Source organism: Dendropsophus ebraccatus, chromosome 5 (assembly GCF_027789765.1).
Source record: "Dendropsophus ebraccatus isolate aDenEbr1 chromosome 5, aDenEbr1.pat, whole genome shotgun sequence".
Classification (NCBI taxonomy): domain Eukaryota; kingdom Metazoa; phylum Chordata; class Amphibia; order Anura; family Hylidae; genus Dendropsophus; species Dendropsophus ebraccatus.
In genome coordinates this window covers 106,387,997-106,401,553 of record NC_091458.1, presented here as the reverse complement: position 1 = coordinate 106,401,553, position 13,557 = coordinate 106,387,997, and the positions used below count along the sequence as shown (strand labels likewise).

At 43.0% G+C, this 13,557-nt stretch overlaps 1 protein-coding gene across 3 annotated transcripts in view; it reads left to right on the top strand.

Annotated features, from left to right (window-relative positions):
* The window catches only part of LIMS1 (LIM zinc finger domain containing 1), a 60,863-nt gene that overhangs the window by 20,400 nt on the left and 26,906 nt on the right, over nt 1–13,557 (top strand). The window contains exon 1 of one of the 3 annotated variants that reach the window (XM_069970925.1): nt 6,564–6,753. The exons of the other annotated variants lie outside the window; for them this stretch is intronic. Within the exon in view, the coding sequence (XP_069827026.1) occupies nt 6,647–6,753 (107 nt within the window). The 5' untranslated portion in view covers nt 6,564–6,646. Of the gene's footprint in view, nt 1–6,563; nt 6,754–13,557 lie in introns of those variants that run through there. 3 annotated transcript variants of the gene reach the window in all.

The window sequence follows — 13,557 nt, the reverse complement described above, 5'->3', positions numbered from 1 at the left end:
CTTTATTTTTTACAGACTTATTGACTTGTGTGGGTATCTCTATGTGGAAACGCAGACCATATAAGTGCAGGTCATATTTTTAGCGGATAAAAATGTAGATCCATAAAAAGGTGGATGTATGCATGGTCACAGACATCAATTGTGGCTGTAAAAAAAGGATGTGTGCATGAGGCCTCTATGTCCTTCTTCTCTTCTCTGTAAAACTCTCATAAAGATAGTCTCAGTCTATATATACTCCTACAGGAACAAGACTTGTCCAAGTTACAGTTGCTACTTGGTGGTTAACAAAATAGCCCAGTTGCAAGACTCCTCTGCTGGTGGAAGTGTGTGGGAGATGAGGAAATGGTTGGCATGAAGGGGACTCCTTGCTGTTACTACTGAACAAGTTGGGGCTGCTGTATCATCAGGGGGAAGGGGTGTGTGCGTTAGTGCAAAATAATAAATTGTTCCATAACAAATATAGAAAAAAGCTTAATTTTCAATCCTGTTATACAAATATATGCATTGTGTATGCAAAGTTAATATCTGATGCTGTAATGTATGGAAACAGCCTTACTCTTGTCCAGTTCTATTGAGGTGAATAGAGCAGAGTTGCAATACCACACACAAACAGCTGTGGTGCTGTCTGTGTTCTAATTTTGGATAATTCCTTTAACCCCTTAACGACATTGGGCGTAAATTTACGTTCTCGCAGCCTGGTACCCCCCCCCCCCCCCCCCCCCCCCCCCGTGCCGACGATCGCTGCTATCGGCTGATCAATAAAGATCAGCCGATAGCAGCTGAATACAGCTTTCCGGGTCATCGGTGACCCAATCAGCACCAATCGCAATTAGTGTCCTCAACAAAGATGGCGCCGGTGCCACCCCCACAATCGCCGTGATACGGCGATCTAACAGTTAAAGTGTCCGGCCGGGTTCTGCACCCCTCAGCTAGGTAGCTGAGGGGTGCAGAACAGGTGTGTGTGGTGCAGGTGTACCATACTCACCTGATCCTGGCCCCCGGAACGAAGATTCACGTTTTTTTCCCCCCTATATCCTACCGCCACTGTCTGCTGATAAGTGCCGCACATAAGTGCGGCATTTATCAGCAGCTTCTTTCTTGGCGTAGGGATATTTTTTCTTACTGTCAAAAAAAAAACCACTACATTACACCACACTACACAAAATAAAGTTTTACACTACACCAGAACACATTTACATACCCCATATACTAGTCCCGGTATAAAGATGGCCCCCAGGGTGTTTTCGGCGTCGGACACATACGTTATTATTGCCTCCGACACCAAAACAGCCAGTGAGGATGAATGGGGGTATCCTTCTTTCCTCCATTCATCCTCATCCTCCTCACCATCCAGTGACGTGTCTGGGGGTAGCGTAGCGTACGCTGCCCCCCAGACACGTCTTTTCTGCCAGTACCCTCCCAATAAGAGATGACGGTATGGCGTGAAATTCTCCAAACTCTGTGAGAGTACCTCAGTGCGGAATGGCGAAGGATAACCCTGCTGCGGGACTGCTCGGGAGTTAGTGGGAAGATCGTTAGGGAACTGATCTTCCCACTGCTGGATAAAAGTTACCACCTGTACGGGGATAACTTTTATACCAGCACCCCCTCTTCTGGTCCCTCGCTTCCCTCGCTACTATAGCTTGCGGCACGATCCGAAAATATCAGAGGCAGTAATAGAACCCTAATATTTAGCAGCCATGGAGCGGACCCAGTGCTTCTGGATATGAGGGACCCCGTATCGCACCAGGAAAACATTTTCCAGGTGACGTCCCCCACACTGGAAAATAGGAGACCCCAGAAGAAGTGCAGAGTGTGGTGTAACAGGGGGATCAGGAAGGACACCATTTTCCAGTGTGACGCCTATCCTGATCACCCCGGCCTCTGCATACTGGATCGCTTCAAGGCGTACCACATGTCATTGGGGTTCTACATTTTCTAAATTCTGTCCCTTATTCCTATTTCAGGGGTCACGTTGATCCAGGGATTATTCTGATCGCCATTATGGAGTCGGGAAGGAATTTTTTCCCAGTGATGAGGCTACTGTCTGCCTCACAAGGGGTTTTTGCCTTCCTCTGGATCAACACAGGTTGAGTTTGATGGACACCTGTCATTTTCAACCTTATAAACTAATAATTGGCCTAATACCCCCAAATAAATTAGAATTGTCCCTTTTCCCCAGCTAAATAGGTATGTCCGCCATTCCCATTAGAGGATGCCATGATGCAATTACAAAGCCTCTGTGCGGGCAGGACAGTAGAAACCCCCCACAAGTGACCCCATTCTGGAAACTACACCCCATAAGGAATCTAACAAGGGGTGCAGCAGGGATGTGGACGGCCACATTTGGGACGTGAAAATGAAAAAAATTGTATTTTTTATTTTCCTGGCACATGCTCGACAAATTTGTCCGTCACTAGTGGGGTCCATATGCTCACTGCACCCCTTGTTAGATTCCTTATGGGGTGTAGTTTCCATAATGGGGTCACTTGTGGGGGGTTTCTACTGTCCTGGCAGCACAGGAGCTTTGTAATTGCGACATGGCCTCCATCCTCCATTCCAGCCTCTACATGTGGACATAAAGTGCCATGCGGGTGCAGGGTAAGCCTCCAAAGGGAAGGAGCACCATTTGGTTTTTGGAGGCTTGATTTGGAATGGATTTCGGGGGCCATGTTGCATTTAAAAGGCCCCTGTGTTGCCAAGACCGTTGAAACCCCCCACAAGTGACCCCATTATGGAAACTGCACCCCTCAGGGAATGTAACAAGGGGTGTAGTGAGCATATGGACCCCACTGGTGGCGGGCACAAATGTGGAACAATATGGCGTGAAAATGAAATATTACATTTTTTACACTATAATGTTGGTCTAGCCTTGAATTTTTCATTTTCACAAGGGGTTAAAAGAGAAAAAAAACACACAATGTGTAGAGCAATTTCCCCCGAGTCCGTAAATACCCCACATGTGGACATAAAGTGCCATGTGGGCGCAGGACAAGCCTGCAAAGGGAAGGAGCGCCATTTGGATTTTGGAGGCTGGATTCGGCCAAAAAGGAAAAAAAAAAACACAAAGCATGTAGCGCAGTTTCTCCCGAGTACAGAAATACCCCACATGTGGACATAAAGCGCCATGTGGGCGCAGGGCAAGCCTCCAAAGGGAAGGAGCGCCATTTGGATTTTGGAGGCTGGATTCGGCCAGAAAGGATGATGAACGCCATGTCGCATTTACAGAGCCCTCGTGCTGCCAAAACACTGGAAACCCCCCACAAGTGACCCCATTCTGGAAACTACACCCCTCAAGGAATCTAACAAGGGGTGCAGTGAGGATATGGACCCCTTGATGACGGCCACATTTGTGCCGTGAAAGTGAAAAAATGAAAAATTTCCCTTTCACGTAACATTGTTCCACATTTGTGTCCGTCACCAGTGGGGTCCATATGCTCATTGCACCCCTTGTTAGATTCCTTAAGGGTTGCAGTTTCCAGAATGGGGTCACTTGTGGGGGGTTTCAAGTGTCTTGGTAGCACGAGGGCTCTGTAAATGCGACATGGCGTTCATCATCCTTTCTGGCCGAATCCAGCCTCCAAAATCCAAATGGCGCTCCTTCCCTTTGGAGGCTCGTCCTGCGCCCACATGGCGCTTTATGTCCACATGTGGGGTATTTCTGTACTCTGGAGAAACTGCGCTACATGCTTTGTGTTTTTTTTTCCTTTTATCCCATTGTGAAAATGAAAAATTGAAGGCTAGAACAACGTTAGAGTGTAAAAAATAAATTTTACTTTTTTCACGCCATATTGTTCTGAAAATCTGTGAAGCACCTGTGGGGTCCAGATGCTCACTGCACCCCTTGTTACATTCCTTGAGGGGTGTAGTTTTCTAAATGGTGTCCCTTTAGGGGTGTTTTTTAGGTTTTGGCACCCCAGAGCCTCTGCTAACCTGAAGTGGTACAGTCAGAAATGACCAAATATAACGGAGCCATTGAAATTCACTAGGCGCTCCTATATATCTGAGGCTTGTGGTTGCGTCAAATAGCGCAATAGGGCCACATATGGGGTATTTCTATAAACTGCAGAAACGGGGCAATCAATATTGGGGTGCATTTCTCTGCTAATAAGTTAATAAATATGAAAAATATTGGATTACAATAAAATCTCTGCACAGAAAATTAAAATTTTCAAATTTTTTACACACTTAGCTTTTATTTCTGTGACTCTCCTAAAGGGTTAAAACACTTTCTGGATATGCTTTTGCAGAGTTTGGGGGGTGCAGTTTCTGAAATGGGGTGCTTTGTGGGGCTTTCTAACATACAGGCCCCTCAAATACACTTTAAACCTGAACAGGTCCCTAAAAATATCTGATTTTGAAATTTTACTGAAAATTTGGAAATTTGCTGCTTATGTTTTAAGCTTTCTATTGTCTAAAAAAAATGAATGATCGTTTAATAAATGCCGCCAACATAAATTAGTCATGTTGCTAATGCTATTTAATATATAATTTATGTGGTATAACCACTTTCTGTATACGCAAAAAAGTTTCAAAGTTGGAAAAATGCATTTTTTCCACAATTTTTCACGTTATTTGGGTTTTTTTCATAAATATTCGTTATAAGTTTCGACTCCAATTTACCAGAAATGTAAAGTACAGTATGTCAGGAGAAAACAATCTCAGAATCAGCCGGATAGGTAAAAGCATCCCGAAGTTATTAATGACTAAAGTGACACAGGTCATTTTTATAAAATTTGTCTCTGTCATTAAGGCCATTTCAGGCTCTGTCCTTAAGGGGTTAAAACCTTGGAGATGAATCTACATAACCCCTTGGGAAGCTGTCAGGTGCAATCTCCACATTGTAGCCAGAGGAGCCTGATAACATGGGTGACACGGATGTATATCTAACCTATGTATGTTATACATCACATCTGCATCTGAACATCGTGTTCATGTTACAAGAGAAGATGTGAAATATGAATGAAAAGCACTAATAGAACACAGATTACTGAAAATACATATACTAAGCTAGATGTAGACTAAATTCCTTTACAATGCTCTTATGCAGAAAGTGTGCGATGTATTGTAAAAGAAACCACAGTATAATGATGTGTGGTGAGAGAGAGCAGCGTGCGTCTGTGGTTTGCTGGGGGTTTGTTTCCTTTATTACTGCAACTAGCAGAGAAACACAATGCATCTTTAGGCTGGGTTCACACTACGTATATTTGAGGCTGTATATTTCAGGCCTCATAGCAACCAAAACCAGGAGTGGATTGAAAACACAGAAAGGATCTGTTCACACAATGGTGAAATTGAGTGGATGGCCGCCATATAACAGTAAATAACTGCCATTATTTCAATATAACAGCCGTTGTTTTAAAATAACAGCAAATATTTGCCATTACATGGCGGCCATCCACTCAATTTCAACATTATGTGAACAGATCCTTTCTGTGTTTTCAATCCACTCCTGGTTTTGGTTGCTATGAGGATCTGACTTGAGGACCAAGCTTTTCTCTGAAGCTTACCATAGTGTCTTTAAGGGCTACCTTTGGTATTGTAAGGCCACATTCATAAGGGGTCCTTTTATGCGGACAGATTGCTTAAGCACTTATTTAGCAAATGACAAGTAATTTTTTTTCTTTCCTTTTAAACAGTACGTATTTTAGATGAGAAGAAATTGCTTAGAAAAGTCATTAATATGATCGTAACTGTATTTGTAATATATACTGTGAACGTCGAGTGTTTACACTGAGGGACTTGAGAACGATTAATGATGACTTTGGGGTCAGCTCAAAAGATGCCATCAATGACCTATAAGCAAATTTTGGTTCGTCGTCTTATCGTTGCTGCATTTACACCATAAGATTCATGCTTTAACAATTCTCACACTTTATTTATTGCATGATAATCGGCCCACGTAAAATGCCCTAAACAGCAGAAAATGGACAACAATTCCAGGTTTACCTCACCTTTTGGATTGTAATGGATGTTATGTGTGATAACCCTGGGAGACATTGGTGACTGGAGGGGTTTACCAGGGGGAAATCGTATTTCTGTCTGGAAATCTAAAGCAGATTGATCTGCAATATTTGAACATTCATTCATGTTGCCAATGTAGGGGATCCTTTCTAGTCCAGCATCCTTATGTGCAATATATCTACAGCTCTGAGTGAGGCGGATTAGCAGTATTACACACCAGTATATAGAGAAGTTGTGAGATTACTAGCAATGATGTGACGTGTCCCAGTGTCACCATGCGGATGGATCTTGTTTTGTACAGTGATCTTTCATGCATAATGTGACATTATGGTGTGTGGGTGACTGTCCACTTAGCACAACAATGGCACTGTGTGCATAGAGGACAAAAGAGGAGCCAGCGAGGCCGCCTCCAGCCAGCCTTACAAATAGCCTGCGCGTGTGGACCTTCCCATAGGTGTGTAGGTGATAAGGCAGCATACCGGAGTGGCCTGGGTGAAGGGTGTGTGCTAGTGAGAAACAGGAAGCGGCTCTTACTGCTTCTGGCAAAGAATCCTCAGCAGCAGCCTGTATAGTGCAGGTGTGCAGCCACTCCACTCTGCTATCTCTGCAGGCTAAGCTTACACTGACTCTTTTTTTTTTCTGGAGTTTCTTACATTTTTCTGTTCTTAAAAAAAAAAAAAAAATGAGTGCATTGCAGCTGAAAGCCTTGACACAGTCAGACCTGTACAGGAGGAGAAAGGAGCGCCCTGATAGTCTGGGGCTTAATGGATTCCATGGGGATAAACTAAGGTGAGCAGTTCCTGTAGTTTCTATTATGTATATTCTGAACATCCAAACCCTCTGCTGCAGCTAACTTGGTATGGTTCAAAATCAGAGGAGATCTATATACCGTAGATTTGGTCTAGCTGCTATTGTGTGAGTAGACTAGGTAGTAATGTACATTACCTATACTGTTGTCTGAATGCTTGTACGTTAGGGGTTAAACCACAGCTCCTTTCTTTGCAGTCTTTCTGTCCAGCAGCCAGGTGTTAGGAGGCTAAGAATGTGGTGAGGGGCTCTGACCACAGCACCGCATCTTCCTCTGCCCTCCGTCTGTACTGATATCCTGGAGCATGTTGGATCCTGTTTATACTCCTATCTGCTGCACACAGGCTGCCAGTGCTGACTGAAGGGGCCTTAGAGAAAAGAATGTGGTAGAACTACTTATGACCTCCCATGGGCAGGCAGCAGCAGCCATGGCTGATCCTTGGAGCTGGAATTCTTTTCATTATAGCTGCATGTCTGCTGTGATCTTCAGTGTTATGCTAATGGCAGATAGGGTTAGGCATTAGGGGATACAACGGTGCCAAGTGAGGGCGATTCCAGAACAGTGGATAGGTTTTATCAGGGATTGTTCCCTACGTAAAGGCCAGTTATTTTGATCTGTAGGGTCTGATCACTGATAGTAGTAGTTTCCAAACGTATATAAAATTGTTTATTGTAGACAAAAAAACTGTCTGTCCGCACATAAAAGATAACTTCTACTAAATGGTTGCATGTCACTGGTTATCCCCAACTTTTCTGACTGTAAGCAAACACAATCATAATCATAAAGTGTGACACCACCCCCTTCATTATAATTCAATCCGATATGTTAAAAATATTCGTCACAGGGGCTGGATAGCATTGTAATGACTAGTCTTCTATTGTCAGACTGATCTTTTCAAACCTAGTATAAAGTTGTCCCGTGACATATGGCTTATCGGCAGCTCAGTTGTGGCTGGGGAATAGGGGGGGTGGGGTTAGAAATGAGCAGATGACTTTCCCAAAAGGGACATATGTACATGAATTGCATTCATCATTAGACAAATGAATTATGGTTATTATAATCTTTTCAACCATAAGTTTTTATGAGTTTATTTTCTTTTAATGTGTGTTAGTGTTTGCGAAACAGTTACCAGGTATGCTCAGATAAAGCATATGTTACCTCGTCTATGGACATCTGCCAAGGTTTGTGTGTTTCTTACTCCCATCTAGTTCAATATAATAAGCTGAAAAGGGAATGCTCTGTCATGTCATGTATTTTGGAGCCATTTAAAACATTGTAATAGTATAAGATTTTTTGACATGCTACTTTTGATGTGTATGTTTTCCATGTGCTCCAAAACGTGTGCCCTGGGTATTGATACAGAACTGATCAAAATGGAGCCATCAGCACCCATAATACTATTTCGAAACTTTTTTTTTTTTTCCATGAAGTGCATGATATGTGAAACAGGGTGAGAAACAGGATATTGAGTAGGCTGTGTGCACATGATTCTGCTCTTAATCACTCCTGACAGGCAGGCATTGACGTTTTAAACAGGTGTCTGGTTTCATTCAATCTCTTTTTATTGATGGCCATTGCCAGAATGACAATAATTACTAGATAGATACTATAGAGGCTCAAAATCTCCTTCCTTAATAAATGTGGTAGCTACTAACAGTTCATTTATTTGTACCTAATCAATCTTTCATTGCTGTAAGATCTGTACTCAATGTATAGACAGACGGATGCATGTGTGAATGGGCAGAGCAAAGCATGGGGGATAAGGCAACTGACGGAGTTGAAAGGGTATTCCAGCCCCAACAAAAATGTTAAAGGGGAACTTTCAGCAGGTTAGATGACTCTAACCTGCTGATATGTCCCTATTGTGCAGGAGATGCTGAGGGTGAAGATATGTCCCTTACCTTCATCCTCTGTGCTGTTCCGGAACAATTAGCCTTACCCTCCACGGTCCGGCAAAAACGTTAGGAGCACTGATCCGATCCGTCCCGGCCGGCCCGCTCCATTGATTATCTTTAGAAAGGGACGGGCCGGCGGGGGAAGATCAACACTACTAACTGTGCCTCAGTGCTCCTAATGGCCTTACCGGACTGTGGAGCAAACGAGTAACTGCTGAGACATGCCCTTATCCTCGCCTCCTCCTGCAGAATAGAGGGCTATCAGCAGGTTTCCTTCGTCTAACCTGCCAATAGTTGCCCTTTAAGTTCTAAATTTAGATTTAGCTTTGCTAGAGAAGTGGTCAAAATGTGGAAATTGAAGTTCAACGTTTTCAAATGTAAAATAATGCACTTGGGGAGGAGGAATCCTCTATCCGAGTATCACATCGGCAGTACTGTGTTGGAAAAGACTTCAGAAGAGAAGGATTATGGGGTAGTGATTTCTGACAGCCTTAAAATGAGTCACCAGTGTAACTAGGCAGTGGGGAAAGCAAATCGTATGCTGGGGTGTATAGCTAGAGGTATAACTAGTAGGAAGAGGAAGATTGTGATCTCGCTGTATAGAGCTCTGGTGAGGCCACATCTGGAATACTGTGTCCAGTTCTGGAGACCTCACCTAAAAAAGGACATTGATAAAATAGAACAGGTCCAAAGACGGGCTACAAAAATGGTGGAGGGTGTGAGGCATAAACCATATAAGGAAAGACTTAAGGATTTGAATCTGTATAGTCTGGAGGAAAGAAGGGAAAGGGGGGACATGATTAAAGGAGACCTGTCACCCCCCGCGCCGGGGTGACAGGCTCCCAACCCCCAGCTAGATCCCCTTATAGTTACCGCATGTTGCCGAGTCCCGCTGCCGGAGCCGGTCCCGGGACGGAGATATCCCGGTGAGAAGCCGGCGCGCGCGCTGTGGAGGTGGGTCCGGCGTCCATAGAGAATAAATGGAGCCGTGCGCGTGCAGCAGAGATGAGTCCGGCTCCATTCATTCTCTATGGACGCTGGACCCATCTCTACAGCGCGCGCGCCGGCTTCTCACCGGGATATCTCCGTCCCGGGACCGGCTCCGGCAGCGGGACTCGGCGTCATGCAGTAACTATAAGGGGATCTATCTGGGGATCGGGAGCCTGTCACCCCGGCGCGGGGGGTGACAGGTCCTTTTTAAAACTTTTAAGTATGTTAAAGGAATAAATAAGGTTCAAGAGGGGAGTGTTTTTAGTAAAAAACTGAGCTCAAGAACAAGAGGACACAGTGAGAGGTTAGTTGGGGGAAAGATCAGAAGCAATGTAAGAAAATATTATTTTACTGAAAGAGTAGTAGATACCTGGAACAAACTTCCAGCAGAGGTGGTTTCCTAAATCTACAATAATCTACAGAATTTAAACACGCCTGGGATAAACATATATCTATCCTAAGATAATAAGAAAGAAAATACTAAAAGGGCAGACTAGATGGACCCAGTGGTCTTTTTCTGCCAAAAATCTTCTGTTTCTATGTTTAAGTGGAAGTCTGGCTTACAAAATAAAGCATACTCGCATGAAGCAGAAGCGGAGGGGATTGGGGCAGGTGAGTATAATTCTTCTTTTCTTTTTCTTTTTTTTGCACCCAACCTAAACATTTTGGGGTTAAAATACCCCATTTGCTATAGTCATATATGTGGCAGCAGTTACATGTTTGCATTGAGTATAAACAGTACTTGTTTGTGAACAAAAGAAAGAAGTTAGCAGGACATGCACAAAAATCACTTACATTTCAGTAATAATCCTATCACCAACAGTGGTTTTATTTTTGATTTGCCTACTTTCTCAGCAAGATTCATAATCACATCCCCTGAACATGATTCACCTGCTCAGATTTCTTATAACGCCCCCTTAGGGCCCTATTACAATAACAAATTTCTGACAAATTTATCTGGCAGATTTTTGAAGCCAAAGTCAGGAATGGATTTGAAAAGAGGAGAAATCTCAGTCTTTCCTTTATGACCTGTTCTGTTTGTAGTCTGTTTCTGGTTTTGGTTTCAAAAATCTGTCAGATAAATTAGTCAGATATCTGTCTGTAATAGGGCCCTAATGGTGTGTTTACACAGACAAATTTATGTGACAGATTTTTGAAGCCAAAGCCATAAACATACTATAAACAGGGAACAGGTCATAAAGGAAAGACTGAGATTTCTCCTTTTTCAGATGCATTTCTGGCTTTGGCTAAAAAAATCTGTCAGATAAATCTGTCTGTGTAAACGCACCATTAGTCTAGCATCCACAGCCCATTTGACTATTAAGTGAAAAGTGCAGATCTGATTAGCGTCAGGTACTACGGCGGTTTTGTTTTTCTAATTCTTTTTCATTTTTTCAGATTTTATTTATTTATTTTCTTGTACATTATTATAGGGGCTGTCATCCTGGTGTATGATTTACAGAAAGTCCCATATGCAACCATAGACAGAAGTTGTCCCATTGACATGAGTAGAAAAGGTGTCTGGGTGTTCTTTGACCTTTTGCAGAGGTCATTTCTCAGGGAGGAGGATGAGGCTGATCTGTGAACATCCTCATTTGTTTTCTCCATCTACTGATGACACATTTCACTGTAATGATGTACAGATCACCAAGCAGCTGCTGCTTTATCACAGACAGAGCATGGAAGTTGTGAGCTACACAAGCCAATTATCAGCCAGGAGCATTGGTAGGAACGCTCCATACGATAGTCAGCCTATGTAAAAGTGGGATCAGCTGATCCTTGGCTGATTACATCTTTTTGTACTGCAGCAAAATATATCGCAATTGGCTGCACATTTCTCTGTGTAAAGAGGAAATATGCGGCCAATAGTAAAAGGGAAACTGACAGCACGGATATGCATATATTTTTGCGGCGGGTTTCCAAATGCCTAGCACCCAAGCAGTGCATACATACCATCTGCGCTGTGTGATCTGGCCTCATCACCTTCTTTATCATGGGCTTAACAGTGTCACAGATTTAAGTCTGTGGTATACTAATCTACTAAAGAATATTGTTTAACCTGTCTATGTATGATGCACTGATCTTTTGGCATGGAACTTTTATACTCTTTTTTTTAATAAATTAGCTGAGTTGTTAGAACAGCATTTAGTTACATGCTTTACAGCAAGACTCATGAACATACAGTAGATGTAGAATAGACAGTCTGTCCCCATAAGATAGACTGTCTGTGGTGATAAGCCTCACCTTATCACCACAGATGCAACAGGAAGTCTCAGCTTAGTTTTAGCCCCAGTGGTAATAATAAAAACTGCAAGATTTCAGGATTATTTTATAATAAAGAAAAATGGAAAATTTGAAAAAAATGCTCCCAAAATTTCTTTAAAAATCTTTAACATAACATAAAAACATTATTTAAACAATAAGTCATTTTTTATGACACATTCCCTTTAAAATGATTTAGAAAATTGTATGTCATATAAAGTTATAATAGAATTATTGTTGGTCTAGGTCAGAGGTTTGTTCCTATTGTGGACCATTGGTGTGTCTGATTTTGGGATCATATCTATATTTAAAACCTGATGATCATGATACCAGTAAAGGGATAGTTAGCATTGTAACCATGTCTTTGGGGCTACAAGTATGTAAACCACTATGCTGAGGTACAGAGCTGATGTATAGTAGATGAGTAACTCTCGCCGGTGTAACACATGCCGCTACGATGTGACAGCTTTTGTTACTTTTTTTTCTTTTCGTGGCCTCGGGGTATCAGTATGCGAAGCTTGCTGTTTCCTCCTCCACAGGCCATGCATTACTGCAGCTATTTCTTCCATGACATGTAGCATGTTTGGCTTCTGTTTAGTTCACTGTTTGTATTTAAAAGAATGATAACATTTATATGTATTTTTGTTGTACAACCCGATATTTTGAATATAGAGTACTTGGTAGTAAATCTCTTTAGGAATTACTAGCAAAAAAACCACAGATGTTTGCTGGGATGGACAGTTGGTTTCTAAAAATGCCACCTACCAGTCACCAAGGCAAAACTGCTACATGTACAGAAACCCTAAAAGTACCCATACTCACAGCAGATTTGGCCACTAATCGAAATGCCCTATTTCACAAAACGATTATCGGCTGTTACGGCCGATAATCGTCACGTAGAATAGAGGGCAACGATCAGCCAACATCGTTCATATCAGCTGATCGTTGCAGTCGTTTGTTTTTCAAATATGTTGGAAAACAAGCGACTGTGACAGCAGCGATCTACTTCTGTCACTCCGTGGAATAGGAGTGGCGGCAGCAGACCACCACTCTCCTCTATGGGCTGCCCGGACGATCTAGCGATCAGCCGGGCAGCTCCCCGCGGCCCCTCCTGCACTCTTCCACGCCGTGTGTAGTAGCGGTGGCAGCGTGCAAGGAACGAGGAGCTGACAGTGCTTGTTTGCTCCTCTCCATCCGCCTGTGAAATAGGGGCTTAAGGTGTATGGGCCATACAGAACAACCACGGACAGATTATGTCAGTGGAGAATAGGGGTCAGGTTTGATGGGGAAATCAAGGCCGACCCCTTTGTTTAGAGAGAGGAGCTGCAGTGAGTAGCTTACCCCTCCCCATAGAGGAGACAGGAATGCTCGGCTGGGCAGGGGATATAACTGGTGGTCAGGAACAGACTATAAACAGAGAAAAGGTCATAGAGGAAAGACTGAGATTTCTTCTCTTCTCAAATCCATTCCTGGCTTTGGCTTCAAAAATCTCTCAGATAACTCTGTCTGTGTAAAGGCACCCTTATTGAAGGTGTATCGCCAGCTTTAGGGTCCTATTACATGGGCCAATAAATAATGCGCTTTCATAGAAATATTCATTTATCCCTCATTCATTGGTTGATTAAATCTCTTGTGCGT